The sequence below is a fragment of the Lissotriton vulgaris genome, chromosome 9 (assembly GCF_964263255.1).
Source record: "Lissotriton vulgaris chromosome 9, aLisVul1.2, whole genome shotgun sequence".
Taxonomy (NCBI): domain Eukaryota; kingdom Metazoa; phylum Chordata; class Amphibia; order Caudata; family Salamandridae; genus Lissotriton; species Lissotriton vulgaris.
The window spans coordinates 1,205,303,684-1,205,324,733 of record NC_141697.1 but is presented as its reverse complement, the minus strand read 5'-3'; the positions used below and the strand labels follow the sequence as shown (position 1 = coordinate 1,205,324,733).

Below are 21,050 nucleotides of genomic sequence, written 5' to 3'. Positions count from 1 at the left end.
AATTCAAATTCAAATACTGTTGCTCTGTTGTCATCTCTCTAGAGACACTCAGCTTGAAAACACTCGACTTGCTAGCTGCAATGCTACATCCGCTATGCTTTGCCTCTAGACATGTTGATCCCTCGCAGACCGTGCTGACTCTGCCCCTCCTGATTCTGAAACTGACCAACGCAGTCACCACGCAGTCTCTTCTCTCTTTCTTATGATGTCTGCCCTGCCACTATTTACTTCGGACCCTCACCCTCACACCTCCTCACACACCCTACAACCCTCTCAGCCTCACACACCCTCACTCACCCTCACACCCTCATCCAACTTCACACGCCCTCACTCACCGTCACTCACCCTCACCCACCCTCACTCACTCACCCTCACTCACCCTCACACCCACACCCCCTCACCCTCACAACCCTCTCACCCTCACTCACCCTCACCCCTTCACACCCCCCTCACCCTCACACACCCTCACCCTCACTTACCCTCACCCGCATCACCCTCACCCCCATCACCCCGTCACCCTCACACCCTCACACACCCTCACACACCCTTACTCACCCTCACAACCTCACACCCTCCCACCCCTCACCCTCACAACCCTCTCACCCTCTCTCACCCTCACCCACTCACCCCCCCCCCACACCACACACCCTCACCTTTACACACCTCATCACTCAGGAACACCACCACATCACTCAGAAACACCACCACATCACTCAGGGGCACCAGTCAGGGGCACCACCACATCACTCAGGGACACCACCACTTCACTCAGGAACACCACCACATCACTCAGGGACACCACCACATCACTCAGGGACACCACCACATCACTCAGGAACACCACACATCACTAAGGGACACCACCACATCACTCAGGGGCACCAGTACATCACTCAGGGACATCACTCGGGGACACCGCCACATCACTCTGGGACACCACCACATCAAGAAGGGTCACCACCACATCACTCAGGAACACCACCACATCACTCAGGGGCACCACCACATCACCCAGGGACACCACAACATCTCTCAAGGACACCACCACATCACCCAGGAACACCCCCACATTATTCAGGAACACCACTACATCACTCAGGGACACCATCACATCAATCAGGGACACCACCACATCACTCAGGGGCACCACCACATCACTCAGGGGCAGGACCACATAACTCTGGGACACCACCACATCACTCGGGGACACCACCACATCGCTCGGGGACACCACCACATCACTCTGGGACACCACCACATCCCTCAGGAACACCACCACATCAATCAGGGGCACCACCACATCACTCAGGAACACCGCCACATCACTCAGGAACACCACCACATCACTCAGGGACACCACCACATCACTCCGGGACACCACCACATCACTCGAGGACACCACCACATCACTCGGGGACACCACTACATCACTCAGGGGCACCACCACACCACTCAGGGACACCACCAAACTACTCAGGGACACCACCAGATCACTCGGGGACACCACCACATCACTCGGGACACCACCACATCACTCAGGGACACCACAACATCACACAGGAGCACCATCACATCACTCTGGGACACCACCACATCACTCAGGAACACCACATCATCACTCAGGGACTCCACCACATCACTCAAGAACACCACCACATCACTCAGGGACACCACCACAGCACTCAGGGGCACCATTCAGGGACACCACCACATCACTCATGACACCACCACATCACTCAGGGACACCACCACGTCACTCGGGGACACCACCACATCACTCAGGGACACCACCACATCACTCAGGGACACCACCACATCACTCGGGGACACCACCACATCACTCGGGGACACCACCACATCACTCGGGGACACCATCACATCACTCTGGGACACCACCACATCACTCAGGGACACCACCACATCAATCAGGGGCACCACCACATCACTCAGGGGCACCACCACATCACTCAGGGACACCACCACATTAGTCAGGGACACCACCACATCACTCGGGGACACCACCGCATCACTCGGGAACACCACCACATCACTCAGGAACACCACCACATCTCTCAGGGGCACCACCACATCACTCAGGGACACCACCACATCACTCGGGGACACAACCGCATCACTCGGGGACACCACCACATCAATCAGGGGCACCACCACATCACTCAGGGGCACCACCACATCACTCAGGGACACCACCACATCACAAGCAGCCGAAAGAAAGCGGGAGGGAGGCAGCCGGGAACTAGAGACAGCTAAAGCAGATGTACAGGGGGCGGGGGGGGGGTAAGGAAGAGAGTTCAGATAGAGACGGAGGTAGAGATCGAAACAAGAGAGAAAGAGATAGACAGAGGGGACTATGTACAAGGAAGTGGAGGAGAGAGGCGTTAGCTTTCCTGGCTTAATGCCTCTCTCCTCCACTTCTGAAACGCAAGGTTGTACCATATTTACAAGAATGTGGTGCAGCCTTGCGTACCCCCCCTGTGATGGTGCTAAGTTTAGCGCCAACGCAGACACACCTGCACCAGAGTGCAAGGGTGTCTGCATGCAGGGGAGGAGTGTTTATGTGTAGGAAGGTGTCTCTTCCTGCACACAAACAATCCTAGACATACCATCCTGTCACTTTCATGTGTCCTGCTTTATGCAGCACACACGAAAGTGGCAAAATAGCATTTTTAAAAAGTCTGTTTATGTACAGGAAGGGACACCTTCTTGTACATAAACAAACCATGGCATTTTGCTTTTTCCATGAAAAAGCGAAAATGAGAAGAAATACTGCATTTCTCCCCATTTCGTTCCTAAGACCAAATGAATGGGTGTTGTGGTAGAACGCCCACTGCAACACCCACTGCCCACCCCTTTCACGCTAACCATAGTGTGAAAGGCGGCCTTATGTAGAAGGTAGTGTTAAGCCACTGCCTTGTACATAAGGCGCAGCCCCTCTCGCCACCACTTCAATATAGGTGATGTTGTGGTGGCGATAGGAGCTTGTACATATGCCCCAAAGTTCATAAATGGGTCTCAAAGTTTTTTTTTTAAGTTTTGTATTTTATCGACATTAACTGTGTATTATTCACATTTAAGTTGACCATCCCTTATATGAGCCTGTGTTTAAAAAGGATAACATTTGGGTGCCATCTTCCATCATGACACATGTGCATTTCTATTTCTAGATGAACCTGAAGTCCCAATTAACAACATGAGGTGTCTTTGCTTCCTTTCCACCTGAAATGTTTTCTTGTATGTGATAACTGTAGAATGTACTCATTTACTTCAACAGTGAACCTGCAGAGTACAGGCCGGTCCAATGTATCTCATTTTGTTGCATATAACTGTACGTTTGAAGGGCACTTACAGTTATGAGTTCAAGATTGCTTCTTTACACTTTAACCTGATCCGTTCATTTCATGGGAACTCTGTGTAAGTGTAGCAAATGTTAGAATTGTGTGATTTAGGCCAGTGCAGAGTGGACTACAGGTCTGACATGCTTTGTCCACGTTCGAGATAGAGTAGAACAGAGTAAGGTACTCTCTTTAAGGGAGAATTAATTTACTTAACTTTTCATTTGAGGCAATATTATGATTATTATGATAGTTTGTTCTTTGACTTAAATGACTTTGATTTGATCTGAACTTTATATTTACTAATGCTTTCAGCTATTGATAATTGATTGCCACTAATGTGATAGTTTAGCATCTTTAAATGCTTAAATATTTAATAAACGCTTATGGTTTGAAAACATAACCACTCCCTCTCTTCTTTGCAGAGCCTAATGTGCTTCACATTATTTGAATGTATTGATTCATTGTCTAGCCTCAGTTGTTAATTTCAATTTATAAGATAGCACTTTAAGGGGCATATTAGCAACACCTTGCGATGATTATCGCAAACCGCGCTTAGCGCAATTTTTTTCATCGCCTCCTATCGCTGGATATTATCGCGGAGATAACACGCTATTAGCAACGATTATCTCCAATGCGAAAAAATATCCAGCGATAGCAGCGAAATGCATGAATATCACTGGAAATCCAGCGATATTCACGCATTAACGCCATGGTGGACTTAGCCTGACAATTCACCTCCCATTGAAGAAACAGGTAAGTCATGTTTTTAGCAGGTGTTAAAATCAAGAGATAATCGCGCTTAGAACAACTTTTTTCCTCTCTTCGCCTGCGTTGCTAATAGGGAGAAGTTGTGTTAGCAACTGTTTTCAGTCGCTTTTAGTTGGGAATGCCTAACTTGCAGGTCATTATCGATAATTATCGCTGGCATGCAAGGCGACAGGAAAACCGTCCTCTGTCGCCAGAAAGCTGGCGCTAACGCCTGTTAGCGACAGCCTGCTGATAGGGCAATAAAAAAATCGCCGCTTTAGCGTCAAAAAGTGCAGCTAAAGCAGCGATAAGGCCCTTGGTAATATGCCCCTAAGGGTCCCAAATTTGCACAAATAAAATAGTGCTGCCAGCCTGTAGGGAGGTAAAGGGTGGGTGAGTAGAAGCAGAGGTAAACAGTGGGAACTTCTATTTATTTTTGTATTTACTGCAGTGCAGTCCCCCAGATGCACTGAAACAATTTGAAGACACCCAAACGTTGCAGTGTTGATCAATGTTCAGTGCCTATTTCATTGATCCATCCTACTGCTTTTTTTAAATCCATTGATTTATTTTTAGAAAACCAATGTTACTTGGTTTAGAAGCCATATATCCAAATACAATGTTGCACAAAGATGACATCATTGTTATTTCTCTGCTTTATTACCGTCACTGCATGTAAAATGATGGAATTTTCATGGATGAATCGCTTTGTTTGCGAAGTCACAGTTCCTGTCTTAAAGCCGAGCACACAACCCAACTTGGGATGTAATATGAAGTATGGTGCATGGAAAAAATAAAAATCGGTTTTCTTTCAAGCGCCTAGCGACAACATAGCAGTGCAGTGTGCTAGATAAATGTATTATCTATTCCAAGTCCAAAGAGTGCTTCCTTCCTCTCCCAGTTGGTGTATCACTGCACCTGCTCAAATTTACAAGCATAAAAGTAAGTAAAAGACATTGTTAAAACACATACATTTGGTGCTGCAAGAGATGTCAACTTGCTGGGTGTTCTTACTGTGAGACACCTACATGCTACTGAGTTATAAGGGCGTTCAACTCTCCTCAGGAGGGGCATGTTGTCTCACACTACAAAACTTACTGACAAACAGGAACACACTGTCCTATCAGCCAATTAAAAGACTTCCTTGAGGGTGCCTTTGAAAGGCCAACAAGGCTACGCCCGAGTCAGACACGTCAGGTTTATCTGAAATGTATCTAATTTTTCCCTGCCCTACAAGATTTTCCAAGGTACAGACTTGATGTGGTCTCTCCTCTTTCAGAACATATATTTATTTTTCTTCCTTTTTCTTTCTCTTTCCTTACACAAGGAGTACCAGTTGGCAAAAACAAGCATTTTGGACCAATAAGCAACGCACCAAAATGCCCTGTATGCAGATTAACACTCTAGTAGATACATATTATATTACAAAGTATTTACAGCAGTGATGGGTGCCATTGGGTGTCATGGAAACAGTAGGATTGTTGGGAATGCCGTCCGGCACCAAAAGTCTTTCCTAACGAAATCCTGTCTTTAGGTTACTGACAAAAACACTCATGCTGGCATTTCCAAAATTCTTGTCAGAACCATTCTGCTGACAGGAGGATGCAGGTCAATGCATTCCTCATCTCAGCTCATGGGAGAGCCCTCTTCTCGCCACATGGACGAGGCGCGTCTGCCGATTCGCGGTCTCTAGAGATGAGTGTCCTCCTCAGCCGCGTCGGGCTCGTCCTTGGCCTTCTTATTTATCAGAATGTTCCAGCCGTCACCTCCGTCCAGTGTCCCCCCGTTCAGGCTGGGCTTCTTCTCCTGCATCTCTGATTGGCTGTCCATTGTAACATCAAGCGTCGGGTTGTCGTGGCAGCCATTCTCGACAAAATGCAGCTCTTCGCCACGTGACTAGGAATAGATGGTAGTCAAAAAAAGAATGGAAGAGATAGATAAAAAAAGTTGTTTAGACCCCTTAGTGGTGCCTTCACCCAACATACAAATACAGATGTGCATCAGAGGCAAGACATCTCTTTAAAGAACACAACCTTATAAGACAGGGATTACCCCACCTCCTTTCTCCAATCCTATCACACTCCGAGATTTACTCTCCGATTTTGTTTCTCTGATTTTGTATCTCCGCTCTGAGCCCTGTACGACACTATGCTACCTTTCGGCTAAATTCATGCTATACAAGTACGATATAGATACATATACATGAGTGATGGTAAGAGGTGAGCAGGGAAGGTGTTGACGTCAAAGAAGACTGTTGGCCAACTAGAGTAAGAGGAGGATTCCGAACTGTTTAGAAAGGTGAAGCGGGCTGATCTGTAAACCATGGGAGGGTACCAATCAAGCAACAAATAAGATATCTCTTGGGGCCATTTCAGAATATTATTTGGTTTGTTTGCCTTTAAAGAAAATTTTCAATATGTCAAAAACCAAGACTTTGAAAAATTCCTATAACTTTGGCTTCACCTATTTTAGGAAATGTTTCTTAAAATGTCACCAGTTTCATGAAGTACGCATAAATATCTTTAAAAGAATTGTGGGGGAAAACTCTATGAAATGAATGTTCTGAAAGGAAAAGTGATTCTGCACATTGCCACCCACTATAGTTTTAGCAGGATAATTATCTGAAAATATATATTTTCTGAGGATTCACAAATACAAATACTATACTAAGACGACTTTCTATGAACAACTTTCGCTTACTGAGTTTTTATTGGCATTAATGTTTTGCGTGTTTCTAGAAAAAAAATGACCCGGGCTAATTCAAAGCAAAAATGGGCATTTTCTGAATACATTTCAGCAGGTCGATTATACCACAACAATCACTTTCTTCTAAGGAATTAGCATGATTGAGAAAACGTTTTAAAATGTTGGCCCTTCATACGAAGTGGAATATTGAATATTACATGTTCTTCAAAGGGAATTAAAGTGTCTCCTGTCACACAAGAAAGCTTTTCTCTATGGTCCATGTCTGTTTCCTTAGGCAAGGGGACAGAGGGGCAGGCAGTTCCCACATATGGACTTATAGGCCAGTAGAGGAGTTGGCCTAACGGCTCGGGCGGTCGACCTCAAATCTGGGGAACTGGGTTCGAATCTCGGCAATGACGCTGATATTTGGCAAATCACTTAGGGCCCGATGTAGGTCGGTCGGTAACAGATGAAAATTGGTATTTTCGGCCGTTACCGATCGGTAAAAGGGTAACCGGTATGTAGGGGGCATTATTTTACCGAATCAGTAAAATTACTGATTCGGTAATTTTACCGATTCGGTAAAATAAGAATTCGGTAATTTTACCGATTCTGAGGCACCCAGATGTAGGTGGGACTCTTCAGAGTCCCAGAGACCTTACCGAATCGGTATTTTACCATCAAATTAATTTGATGGTAAAATACCGATTCCGGTGTGCATGCACATGTGTGCATGCACACCTATGCCATGTGACAGGCAGACCTGCCCTTAGGGCATGTATGCCTGCCACATGGCACCCGAGCCTGTTTTGGGGGTGCCAGAGGGTGTCAAAGTGACACCCCCTGCACCCTTGTGAAAATCGGTATTTACCGATTCGGTAAATACCGATTTGGTCAATAGCACCTGCGCTAGAGCCAAGATCTAGGCAGTGGTGGTAGCTGCCAGTTAATTGCGGGTGGTGGTGCAACAACCTGAGGAGAACGTGGGGTCAACATAATTTGACTATAATGATTGAAGAAGGTTGTTTTGGTGTTCTGACTGCCCAAGAAGGGACAAGTGTGTTGCGTTCAGGTGCTCCCCCCCTCTTAGATGACTAGGACACCCGTTTTTAGTCACTTATCCCATGGCAGGACAGTCCCAAGAAATGGATGCTCACGCCCATCGCTCGTAAGACAACCAGTGACCAACTATCTGATAGTCCAAAACTATTCCTGGCATAAGTACCCAGGGTCACAGGTGGACAACAGGGTCCGGCCATCTGCAAGTTGGCACTTCACGAATTGTGCAATGTCTTAGGAGGGACACCTTGCACTATGCCTTATGCCTTCTGTGACCCCATTGCTAGGGCGCCAGGGATAATTTGAACATAACCATGAAGTTGTCTGGTCAATATGGCAAAGTAGGGATGGATGTTTCTCCTGGATGTGCAGGATGCCATTGAAGCTATGGGTTGCAAGTAGGGAACACAGAGGTGGGGGGCTCTGTCATCGACGGAAGCCTCCTCCAGAGCTGTGGCGGAGTTACAGGGCGATCTGGAGGCAGACGGGTACAGTAAGGGTACCTCTGCGGCAGACCGGTACAGTAAGGATACCTCTACCTGGCACAGTAAGGGTGCCTGAGCCAAAGACCTGGAGCCACAGGGAGGTTCCAGGAAAACCGCAACGGCGTCCCGTTAGTCCTTCGGGCGGTTGGGGGGCCTAACCAACCGGGGGTGTGCCATACCACGCTCCGCCCTGAAAGGGCCGGGAGTATAAGACATGTCACGTGATCCGTAAGGAGATCAGTAAAGGCTGCACTGTCCGGGCGTCGACCCACCGTGCCAGCTGGCTCATAAGGCGAGTGGGCAGCGAGGGTCTGCCTGCCCTGGATCACCCGTAAGACAACCCACTAAAACGTCATACTTTTGGTTGTATGAAAATAAACCTGCAGCAGTTCTTTACCCATAACAATGTGTCCTGTGTAATCATTATGGGTAAATGTATAAAATGCAAGGGGAGCGGATGACGGTGTGGGCACTCACTATAGGTTTGGAGCAATGTTCCTCTATGTGGCCTCTGAGACAAGTAACACATCTTGGTCTGGTGAGCTGAAAGGAGCTATGCTTTGGTTATTTGATGTGTAGGCACTGTACAACTGCACCGCACCCACTAACACTCAGGACCGCGAGCGACTCCTCCCAAGATGTCACACATTCAACACCTATTGGTCCTACTCTATGGGAAGGATTGCTACACCCTCTCCTGTGTCCCTCATTCTAATTAGGGGGGGCAGAGGTATTAGGGGCTACAGATGTAAATGAAGAGATATAGACAGATGGCTATGATTATTTTATGATGTGTTGGTAATGTGTTATTCAATTTATATGTGCAATAGATATGAACAAGCAAAGCAACCGGAAAGGGCTATGGGATGGATGACTTGGTTGAGTAAAAGGTGGTCAGGGTTAGGAAAACTTCCATAAAGTAAAATTAACATCAGAGAAAGCCCTTCCATCTTAAAACATATTCACATTTGATAGTTTAGAGGAGATATGTCATTTCTCTGTACCATTAATGAGTTTGCAAGAAGAAATCACCTAGAACCGGTGGTAGTGCCACCTAAGATCACTTGTAGTACTGCATCCTTCACATAACCCAATTTATTACCAGGTTCTTTAGCCACTCACAGATGGAGCCCAGAGGACCTTATCAGATCACTCACCATGTTCTTCAGCCACTCACAGATGGAGCCCAGAGGACCTTATCAGATCACTCACCGTGTTCTTCAGCCACTCACAGATGGAGCCCAGAGGACCTTATCAGATCACTCACCATGTTCTTCAGCCACTCACAGATGGAGCCCAGAGTGCTTAACCAGATCACTCACTGTGTTCTTCAGCCACTCACAGATGGAGCCCAGAGTGCTTAACCAGATCACTCACCATGTTCTTCAGCCACTCACAGATGGAGCCCAGCGGACCTTATCAGATCACTCACCGTGTTCTTCAGCCACTCACAGATGGAGCCCAGAGTGCTTTACCAGATCACTCACCATGGTCTTCAACTACTCACAGATGGAGCCCAGGATGCTTTACCAGATAACTCACCATGTTCTTCAGCCACTCACAGATGGAGCCCAGAGTGCTTAATCAGATCACTCACCATGTTCTTCCGCCACACACAGATGGAGCCCAGAGTGCTTAACCAGATCACTCACCATGTTCTTCAGCCACTCACAGATGGAGCCCAGAGTGCTTTACCAGATCACTCACCATGTTCTTCAACCACTCACAGATGGAGCCCAGAGTGCTTAACCAGATCACTCACCATGTTCTTCAGCCACTCACAGATGGAGCCCATAGTGCTTTACCAGATCACTTACCATGGTCTTCAACCACTCACAGATGGAGCCCAGAGTGCTTAACCAGATCACTCACCATGTTCTTCAGCCACTCACAGATGGAGCCCAGAGTGCTTTACCAGATCACTCACCATGTTCTTCAACCACTCACAGATGGAGCCCAGAGTGCTTTACCAGATCACTCACCATGTTCTTCAGCCACTCACAGATGGAGCCCATAGTGCTTTACCAGATCACTTACCATGGTCTTCAACCACTCACAGATGGAGCCCAGGATGCTTTATCAGATCACTCACCATGTTCTTCAGCCACTCACAGATGGAGCCCAGGATGCTTTACCAGATCACTCACCATGTTCTTCAGCTTCGGCAAACGCCTTTGCCAACAAATGTAGATGAGTCCGGAGACGATGATCATGATACAGAAGGAGCCGATGATGACCAGCACCACAAAAAGCTTCCCGTAGTCGCTGCGGGTCTGGCTCGGCCGCGACTGACAGCTCGTGGTGGTGGAGTAGTTCTGGATCCCAATCTAGCAAACAGAATAACAAATCTCAACAATCTACTAAACTGAGCACAGGTTTCAACATTACCTAAACAAAGTCAAGCAGGTGCACCAGGTGTGGTAACAAGGCACTTTTAGAAATGGCAACTTTCAAAAGCAATTAACAAATCTGAAAGTGACCATCAAGACGGTCCTGGCTGGACCGATACACTCTACAATATGATGAACTGGAAAGGCTACAGGTGAACCTTCCATAGGTATAGTTGCTAATATATAATTTTAAGTTGTTGCACAGAATAATTGAGTGAGCATTTCAACGTATCAATTAATATGTGGATGACAAATTTATATTCAACAAGTTAATTGGAGTGTATTCGTATATTGGTTATTCTTCTGAAATCAAGGCTGGATTTTGGTGATTTGGTGACGCAATGATTCTGGCACATGCAATACTTATAGCACCAGATTAACTATATGTTTCTATGGGCGCTTGTGTAACGTATGGCAGTGAAATGCTGAGCAAACGACACTCCAAAAATGTGCTTGCAAGGAAAATGTATTCAAGCAATTCACAAAAATTGCTTTGCAAAGTGGTGCATCAGCCCCCATGTGATGGGGCATAACGTGGGAGGAACAGCACAGATCCATAGGTGTTCGTGCAAAGCCAGATCTACCAAAATAATAAGTATAGATTTATTATTTTTACCTCCACATCACTTTCCTTGAAGATATATCTATATTCTTAAGGTACATATATGTGAAGTTAAGTACAGTAAACCTATACTGTAGCCTTCTAGCCCGCTAGCTACACTGGTTGTTAAAGGCCCTGAAACCGCATTATAGACCCAGGCCTCAGTCGAGGGCCTATAATGGCCTAGCCCAAGGCAGAAGGGCAATAAGGTTATTAGAACATTCCACCCACTGCGGGTGGAGTCTTCTAAATTAAAAAAGGAAGTAACAGAAAGACAAATATTGGAATTTAAGGTCAGAAGGCTTATACTAGCAATTATAAACCTTGAGTCACATCTTTGTCTTCAATGGAGCTCCCACTATTCGAATGTTCTAACTGCCAATATAGTTACCTTCACAATATTTTTGTTATCAATATTCAGGCCTCGATATTTTAGCCTCATGTTACTTTTTCCTCTTCCTCCCGGTGGAAAACCCCAGACTTTGCGTGAAATCCTAACGCCGAAGGACAGCAGGTGCAAATACGAAGAAGTGTAATACGGTGGTACAGTCCGACCAATAAGGTGTGTCCTTTGCAGGAAGCTGCACATATTATGTGACTTACTCTTGGGAGGTTGTCCCTGCATTGAAATGTGTATTGCTGGGTTTACTTGCAGTACAAATATTAAGCAACAGCAGTGTCGCCTTCGCGGCACAGCGGAATTCCAATGTTTTTTAATGCCATTGTGACTGATGACATCACCACACACATCTGCTAAACCCCAGCTTACTCTATATTCCAACTGCAAGTGCTTAATTTGTAGAAAACTAAGTGTCAGGGCTCTCGTCAGGACGCCGCTGCAGCTTGCATCACACATTGCCCCTGCTGTACTGCCAATGATAGTAACAACACAACTGCTAACCGTCACACTCTTACAAGAATGACAATTCAGACTATTTCAAGTCCCCAAGCTATAAGAATGGCTTAAGAGGGATGCTCCTAGACCAGGGCTAAGCAAACCACAGTTTTATTCTATATGGATAACAAAGCCATCCTCAAAGGACGACCCAAAGGCTCTAATACCCATTCAACAATGTTGTAGCCTTCTGTACAAAATTTGCTTTTTTATCATCATTTAAAAGACCAGACGTATGGTCAATAAGTTACACACACCTTGTGTTTCTTATTCCTATATTGAAAGGTAAAAAGGTACACGAGTTTGATTACTGCTGTATTGGGTTTGTGTATAATATGAACTGTAAGAAGACATTAACAATCAATCCCAGAGTGGCAGCACGATATAAATGTAATAATAAGTACGGTGGCCCAGCGGGGCCTGCTACACCAGAAGCCTCTTCAGACAAAGTACATCTGTAGCGCTATGTGGTGCACAGAGTCAAGATTAGTCTTATTAGAACAAGCGGATATTGTAAAAGCCTATGGAAAGGTCCACATAGAACTTCTTGTATCCTTGCATCTAGGATGGAACATAAGAAAGGGGAGGGCAGAAGCACAACATGGACTTGATGCCTTCCGGGCATGTATGAGGGTGGGGTCCTTTTTCAAATACTTCTGAGTGCCTTACGCGGGGCATCCACCACGAGTGCAGGGCCTTCGCCACGACTGTGGGGCCTCCACCACGAGTGCAGGGTCTCCGCCACGACTGCGGGGCATCTGCCACGAGTGCAGGGCCTCCGCCACAACTGTGGGGCATCCACCACGAGTGCAGGGCCTTCGCCACGACTGTGGGGCCTCCACCACGAGTGCAGGGTCTCCGCCACGACTGCGGGGCATCTGCCACGAGTGCAGGGCCTCCGCCACAACTGTGGGACATCTACCACGAGTGCAGGACCTCCGCCACAACTGTGGGGCCTCCACCACAAGTGCAGGGCCTCCGCCACGACCGCGGGGCATCTGGCACGAGTGCAGGGCCTCCGCCACAACTGTGGGGCCTCCACCACGAGTGCAGGGCCTCCGCCACGACTGTGGGGCATCTGCCACGAGTGCAGGGCCTCCGCCACAACTGTGGGGCATCTACCACGAGTGCAGGACCTCCGCCACAACTGTGGGGCCTCCACCACAAGTGCAGGGCCTACGCCACGACTGCGGGGCATCTGGCACGAGTGCAGGGCCTCCGCCACAACTGTGGGGCCTCCACCACGAGTGCAGGGCCTCCGCCACGACTGCAGGGCATCTGCCACAAGTGCAGGGCCGCCGCCACAACTGTGGGGCATCTACCACGAGTGCAGGACCTCCGCCACAACTGTGGGGCCTCCACCACGAATGCAGGGCCTCCACCACGACTGCGGGGCATCTGGCACAAATGCAGGGCCTTCGCCACAACTGAGGGGCATCTGCCTCGAGTGCAGGGCCTCCGCCACAACTGCGGGGCATCTGCCACAAGTGCAGGGCCTCCGCCACAACTGTGGGGCCTCCACTACGAGTGCAGGACCTCCGCCACGACTGCGGGGCATCTGTCACGACTGCGGGGCCTCCGCCACGACTGCAGGGCATCTGCCACAACTGTAGGGCATGTGAAGTATATATGGATGTTATTGAACCCCTGTTGGCCACTGAAGTCTTGGGTGAATAAAGATGCTTATAATAGTGTAAGAGACCTGTCTAGGAAATGTGTCCGCTGTGAGAACTGGTTCAGAACGGTGGTATGTTTTATATTTATTTTCACACTTTATAACCCACAGAGATGATATTTTCTGTTGCTTCAAACAGCTCACAGTGTGAAGTATTTCCAACACAATTGTTTATGTCATTTTTATCAGCATTTCTTTAGTGCCTACTACCATTAGCGTATTTTCCGATTCTTGCAGCCACATGCATCATTGTAGGAATTTGCGATTCCTAAATTGTGAAAATTAAGGAATCGCAATTTAGGAATCGCAAATTCCTATGCATCAAGAAATCGCAAATGTTTTAGCGATTTCTTAATTTTCCTTATTTGCGATTCCTTAATTGCGAATCGCAAATAAGGAATCGCTTGGTGCGCTTTCCTACGGTTCTGGGATTCCAGATGACAGGTTTTGGATGGCTATTTGTTGTGAACAGTTGCAGAGTTCAGTGTCTAGCAATGGTTCATGTTGATTAATGTGATTGTAAAACCAGTTTAAATACTTCATCATCTTTATATTTCCATAAAATGTATACTGTTCTAAAGTGACACAAACGCATATGGATTATGGGAGATAATGATGAGACAGAGGGAAAGAAGGCAGTATCTGATCCCTGTACTCTCCCGCTCAGTGACATCCTTCTTCTAAGGATGTTTGGTACATGTCTGAGCCCTGACCTATTCACTAGCAGTCACATCCTTCTAAGGATGATTGGTACATGCCTGAGCCCCCACCTCTCCTGCTCAGTGATATCCTTATTCTGATGATGCTTGGTACATGTCCAATCCCTGAATAATCCACCAGCAGTCACATCCTTCTAAGGATGCCTGGTACATGTCTGATCCCTGACCTATCCACTACCAGTCACATCTGGTACTTTAAATTAAATTAAATTACAAAGACTTAGGGCCAGATGTAGGGTAATCCAAATTTACCGATTCTAAAATTCAGAATTTTACCAATTCGGTATTTTAGAATCAGTAAATGCTATGTAGAAAAAGATTCGGTAAGTATTACCGAATCGGTATGATTCGGCCGATTTCGGCCGTTACCGACCGGTATTTGTAATTCCAGATGTAGGGGGCCTGAAAATTACCAATTCTGTATATTTACCGAATCGGTAATTTTACCGAATCGGTAAATGTACAGAATCGGAAATTTGGGATGTAGGTGGCACTGGAAACAGTGCCACAGGCCCTTAGAAATTCGTTATTTACCATGAAATACAATGGCATGGTAAATAACGAATTTCTGTGTACATACACATCTGTGCATGTACACCTGTGCCATGTGGCACACATACACGCCCTAAGGGCATGTATGTGTGTCACATTGCACACAAGCCAAAATCAGGGGTGCAACAGGGTGTCAAAGTGACACCCTGTCCCCCTTGACAAATCGGTAAACTTACCGAATCGGTATTTACCGATTCGGTAATTGCCATTGATTCCTATGGGCCTCATGGCCCATAGGAATCCATGGCAATTACCGAATATTACCGATTCGGTAATATTTAAGGAATTATTACCTACATGGCATTTACCGAATTGTAAATACCGAATCGGTAAAATTCGGTATTTACGATTCGGTAAATGCCATTTACCTACATATGGCCCTTGGTAATTTACCGATTCGGTATTTTAAGGAATCTGTAATTTACGGATTCCTTAAATTACCGTTTCGGTAAATTACTGAATCTGTAAATTTGGCCACCTACATCTGCGACATACATCTGGCCCCTACGGACTTGAGGCTCTAAGCCTGCGAGAGTTCAGGTTGTATCACCCCTGGGCATACTCTCCCCCTGTACCTTTTCCACCCCTCCAATAGATATCACGATGGCGTACTACGCAGACGAGGTAACATAGAATACGCTGAATATGAGGAGGTAACTTACGAGCAACAGATGGAGGAGCAGTTAGTCGATGCTCTAGATTCACATGTACAGGATTCAGAGAATCAGGCATTGATTACAGCTTCACAGCCTTTTACCCAACCACTCAAGAGTTAGGGCGGACATGTCTTGGGAGGGCCCTTAGGGGAATCCTTAATAAAGTAATTGAAGTTGGGTAAGAAGGGCATTGCTCATGAAGTGGCGTCCATACATTCCTCTGCGGAGATCCTATCACCGATGGCGTAGTCGGTCCTTTAGGACCATGGATATAAAAGTTAATTTTCACAAAGCGCCTTGGGTGCTTCATCGAGTTCCACCCTTGGGGTGACAGAGGTCTCTTCTCATACTTCCTCAGACACTTTCGAATCGGACGAGGCACAGGAGAAACTGGGTCCAATAAAGAAACACAAACTTAAGACGCATTACATGGAGCCTGAAATCCCAAGTATCAAGAATCTCCTTTTTGACCCCAAGAACATTGTACACCCTAGGTCTACAGAACGGGTGCCCTGTGCAGAAGTCACACATTATGTACAAGACAATTCGAGACAGAGTTTTGAGTGCGATGTGCGCAGCACCTTAAAATCATGGGGCCCGATTCACAGAACTAACTTAAGACAAAATCCTAAACTTACTACTCATGGCATTCACAGAATGCACTTACGACTGTCCTACGTTTACGTCTGCACTCGGGCTGGAATTTCCACACCCGGAGTGGATGCTCCGCACCCGGAGTACAAGCTCCACACCCGGAGGGGAATTTACACCATCGGGACGGAATCCCTGCTTCCAGGCTGGAATACCCACATTAAATCATGTGTAGTCAATTAATACCATATTGTGGGTATTCCGGCCCGGAAGCGGAGATTCCGGCCTGATGGTGGAAATTCTGCTCCAGGTCTGGAGTTTCAACTCCAGGTGTGGAGCTTCCATTCCGGGTGCGGAGCTTCCACTCCGGGTGTGGAAATTCCAGCCTAAGTGCGGACGTAAACGTAGGACAGTCGTAAGTGCATTCTGTGAATACCATGAGTAGTAAGTTTAGGATTTTGTCTTAAGTTAGTTCTGTGAATTGGGCCCATAGTGCCCTCGCCCTAATCTCCTGGGCAAGGTAACTGAGACCCCAGAAGTAGACAACAACATGGCCAAATTCTTTTAAAAGTTCACTAAGGACCCAAAAAAGGGGCTCAACAGGGCTTGGAGAAGATGTCAAGACAAGCTTCTGGATGTGTAAAGGCCCCTCACCAAGATTTTAGACCTGGCAGTCAGGGCCAAAGATTCCAACTCCCCCTTGACCCAACTGAAGTCCTTGAGTGGATGCAAAGAGCCCTGTGTTTCTTAAGAAACACAAATTGCGCCTTGTCCATGGAGCGAATGAAATCCTTTCTTATGAGGATTGACCTCCAACTGGCTGAACTGGCTCCCACAGAAGAGGGCACCCTAGACAACGGTCTGCTGCTTAGCAACAAATTTGTTAAAGATTTGGGAAAATATATGTCCACCTTTTCGGCCCTTGCAAAGCTCAAACATCAACTAAAAAAGATTTCCAAAATGGCATTTTTGTCAGGGCCAGACGCTTTAGGGGTCAAGCACCTCGCTGAGGATTCTATCAGGCCTCAAGAGGATATGTGACCAGAGGACGTGGGAAAGCTCCCCTCTTCAATTTCTATCGCACCCGCAATAGGTGTGGCAGAGGTCAACAACGCCGTGGTGGCTACAAGGGAGGAAACAACTCCGATGATACCGCCTACTCTGGTAAAAATATTTCATTTGGCAGAAGTTTTGGTGGGAGGAAGGATTAGTTTGTTTTATCACAATTGGGCCATGCTTACTCAACATCCATGGGTACTTCAGCCGGATCAGGGATTTCAACTGGAGTTCTATTCGTCTCCCTCCCAAAGACTGAGGTTGAGCCCTCTCCATTTTTTCCAAACAGAGAGCAGGTTCATAGACAATGAAGTTTTGTTGCTTATGCAGAAAGGGGCTATAACATAATCAATCCCACATCCTCATAGGTCTGTCAGCACTATTTTTCTGGTCCCAAAGAAGAATCAAGGTTTCCGCTTGGTGTTACATCTCAAAGAGTTCAACTCTTGGATTGTGTATCTCCACTTCAATATGGAGAACATACATTTGTTGAGAGATTTATTACTGGAGGGAGACTGGATGGTTCGTCTCGACCCCTAGGACGCTTATTTTGCTGTCCCCTTATTCCCGCCTCATCGGAGATTCCCTCAATTTCAATAGCGTCAAAGTTGGTTCGAGTTTGTCGCCATGCCTTTTGGCCTTTCATCAGCTCCTTGTTGCTTCACCAAGCTACTCAGGCCAGTGGCACAATATCTTCGGGAACAGGGAGTTTGTCTAATTATTTACTTGGACAACATTCTGGTCATGGCCCAAACCGTAGATTTGGTATTACTTCATCTGTCCTGGATGACTCAGCTCCTGCAGGACCTGGGATTTGTCATCAATGGGGACAAGTCCATTGAGGTCCCTTCCCAAACGATGGAGTTTTTGAGATTTCAAGTGGACTCAATTTTGACTCAGCTATTGGTTCCGTTAAAAAATCGGATTTCGATCAAGAAAGAGTTGAGGAGAGTGCTTGCCTCTCTGACTATATCCTTGAGGATATTGGCTCGACTGGTGGGTATCCTGGCCTCCTCGATTCAAGTGATATTTCCGGGCCCTCTACATTATCGGGCATTGTAACGACTGAAGATATTGCATCTCCGCTGGGGCTTATCCTACGCGGAACAGATTGTATTGTTCACAGAAGCGAGGATGGAAATGTCCTGGTGGCTGGACCACATGGATGCATGGAATTTAAAGGCCTTCTTTGCATCAGTTCCGGAAATGATAATAGAATCGGATGCCAGTTGTTGGGGCTAGGGAGCCCATTGCAGTTCAATAGAGACATGGGGCAGATGGTCTCCGGAGGAGCTTCCGCTTCATATCAATTGTCTCAAACTCCTAGCAGGTTCTTTCGCCATTCAGACTCTGAAACCAAGGAAAACGAGTTGTTGCATCCTTTTATGGATTGACAATGTTTCAGTGGTAAGATACATCAAACATTTGGGGTGAACGAGGTCCCATCTCCTTGCAAAAATAGCCAAGAATTTCTGGCATTGTTGCCTGCAACACCACATTTCGGTGACAGCAGAATACATTCCGGGCAGTTCCAATGTGGTGGTGGACTGGAACTTGCGTTTTCTGCGGGACTCCACCCCAGGGTGATTTAACAACTGGGTTTGAAGTGGTGCACCGTGCCCAATCGATCTATTTGCATCCCACCTGAATGTACAATTGCCCAGATTTTACAGTTGGAGACAGGATCCCCAGGCTCTCAGCTCGGATGCGTTTGTTCAGTCTTGGCCAATCGGCCAGATTTATGCATCTCCCTTGTTCACCATGATTTACTGAGTATTAGCGCAGGTACGCCATCAGAGGGAAGAAACTATTTTAATCACTCCATATTGGAAGGCAAATTTGTGGTTCCCAGTGACGTTAACTCTGTCTTGTACCCCTCCAGTGAGGATTCTCTCCTTTCCGGATCTTCTTGTCAGCCCGGTGGGTCTACCACACCTGTTAGTGTCACAAGGGCTGTTGTCCCTCATGGCCTGGAGACTTTCAAGAGACCCTAGCAAGTGCCAGGAGTTTTGCAGGACGCAATGTTCTTCCTGTCTCAATCTTGGGCTCCCTCTATGTACACATGTTATGAGTCAGCTTGGTGTAGGTGGGTTTGTTGGTGTGGTGAATGAGAAGTGGATCCCATGGGATCAAGTATCAATATGATTGTTAACTTTCTATCGGATGTGGCCAGCACAGGCTGGCTTATAGAATGGTTAATAAATTCCGTTCAGCCATATCGGCTGGTCATCCTCATTTGGATAGTAAACCAGTTGGAAAACACCCCCTTGTGTGTAAATTGTTGAGGGGCATTCGGTTGGTTCGTCCACCAAAACCTTGGTATTCCACAGAATGGGATGTAGACAATGTACTTCGTTTTCTCAGGGATTGGCCTGCGAATTAAGACCTTTCGTGTAAGCAATTGTTGGCGAAACTCACGCTGTTGTTGTGTCTTATTTCTTGTATACAGGTTTCTGACATAAGTGCTCTGGATTTGGCAGGTAAAGTATTTACTCATTCGGGGGGTATCTTTACAATCTCTCAGCGTACTAATTCCAGATAAGTGAATTACCCTGCATTCCCACATCATCAGAGATTATGTGTTGTGAAATGCTTAAAATGCCACGAGGATTGTACTCATGAATTATGCTATGATGTGTCAGGTCAATTATTAATTTCCTTGCAGAAACCTTTCCGCCCAGTCTCTTCTGCAACTTTGGCCAGATAGGTTAAATGGTTGTTATCTGAAGCTGGTATTGATGTCTCCATCTTTGGGGCTCATTCCGTGAGGGAGGCCATGGGCTCAAAAGCTTTTGCTACTGGTTCTCATTTGGAGAACATCATGGCTGCAGCGGATTGGTCTTCTGAATCTACATTTAAAGTATTTTATCACAAGCCAATTGTTGATGTGGCATCGGCGGTGGTGGCTCAACTTTAAACTAGCATAATACAAAGCCTCCAATTCCTGCTATAGAATAAAACATTTTCTAGTTGACTCCAAAAATGTTCAATTCTATTAAGGACACAGAGGCAATGTTTATCCCCTCCTAGGGCTTCATATGGCATGATATTGGCTGTTATTATTGAGACAAAGATTATGAATTAGTATATTAACATATGCTAAGGTGATCTGATATTTCTTGTGTTCTCCCCAAAATTGATGATATATTTCCAGATATTGGAATATTATGGCCTATGTTTTCGTTTCAGGAGCTGAGGCCAAGATGACCTGAAAGGTCTTGAGTGACTGTTGACGTATTTGGTTGATGACGTAGGAGTTTATCTTTGTTCATAAGTGATGGTTCAGGACGAAGTCTACTTACCGACAGAGTTCTAGTTCTATGGTTTCAAGGTTCATGGATTTAAGGTAATGGTTCGCAAAGAAAGAGGAGAGACTTCAGTGTTGCAAGGATTTATATCTGATGGGGGAATTCTGATTTGTGTAGAGAAGGAAGGGGCATTCCTTCCGGGCTATGTCGTTTAAAGTTTTATTGGCTGCTGTTTTTGCCTCATTAAAAAAAGAGAAGCATAATCCTCACTTCCGTGTCCTTATTAGAATTTAAAATTCTTGATGCCTCAGCTAGAATAGTTTTTACTCTCCCTC

At 46.4% G+C, this 21,050-nt stretch overlaps 1 protein-coding gene across 1 annotated transcript in view; it reads right to left on the bottom strand.

Moving 5' to 3' along the window:
- Positions 1-4,736: 4,736 nt before the first annotated feature.
- PODXL2 (podocalyxin like 2) overlaps positions 4,737-21,050 on the bottom strand; it is a 263,246-nt gene continuing 246,932 nt past the window's right edge. The window contains exons 7-8 of the mRNA XM_086939282.1: positions 10,480-10,659; positions 4,737-5,999 (exon numbers count right to left, since the gene is read on the bottom strand). Of these exons, the coding sequence (XP_086795408.1) occupies positions 5,793-5,999; positions 10,480-10,659 (387 nt within the window). The 3' untranslated portion in view covers positions 4,737-5,792. The remainder of the gene's footprint in view (positions 6,000-10,479; positions 10,660-21,050) is intronic.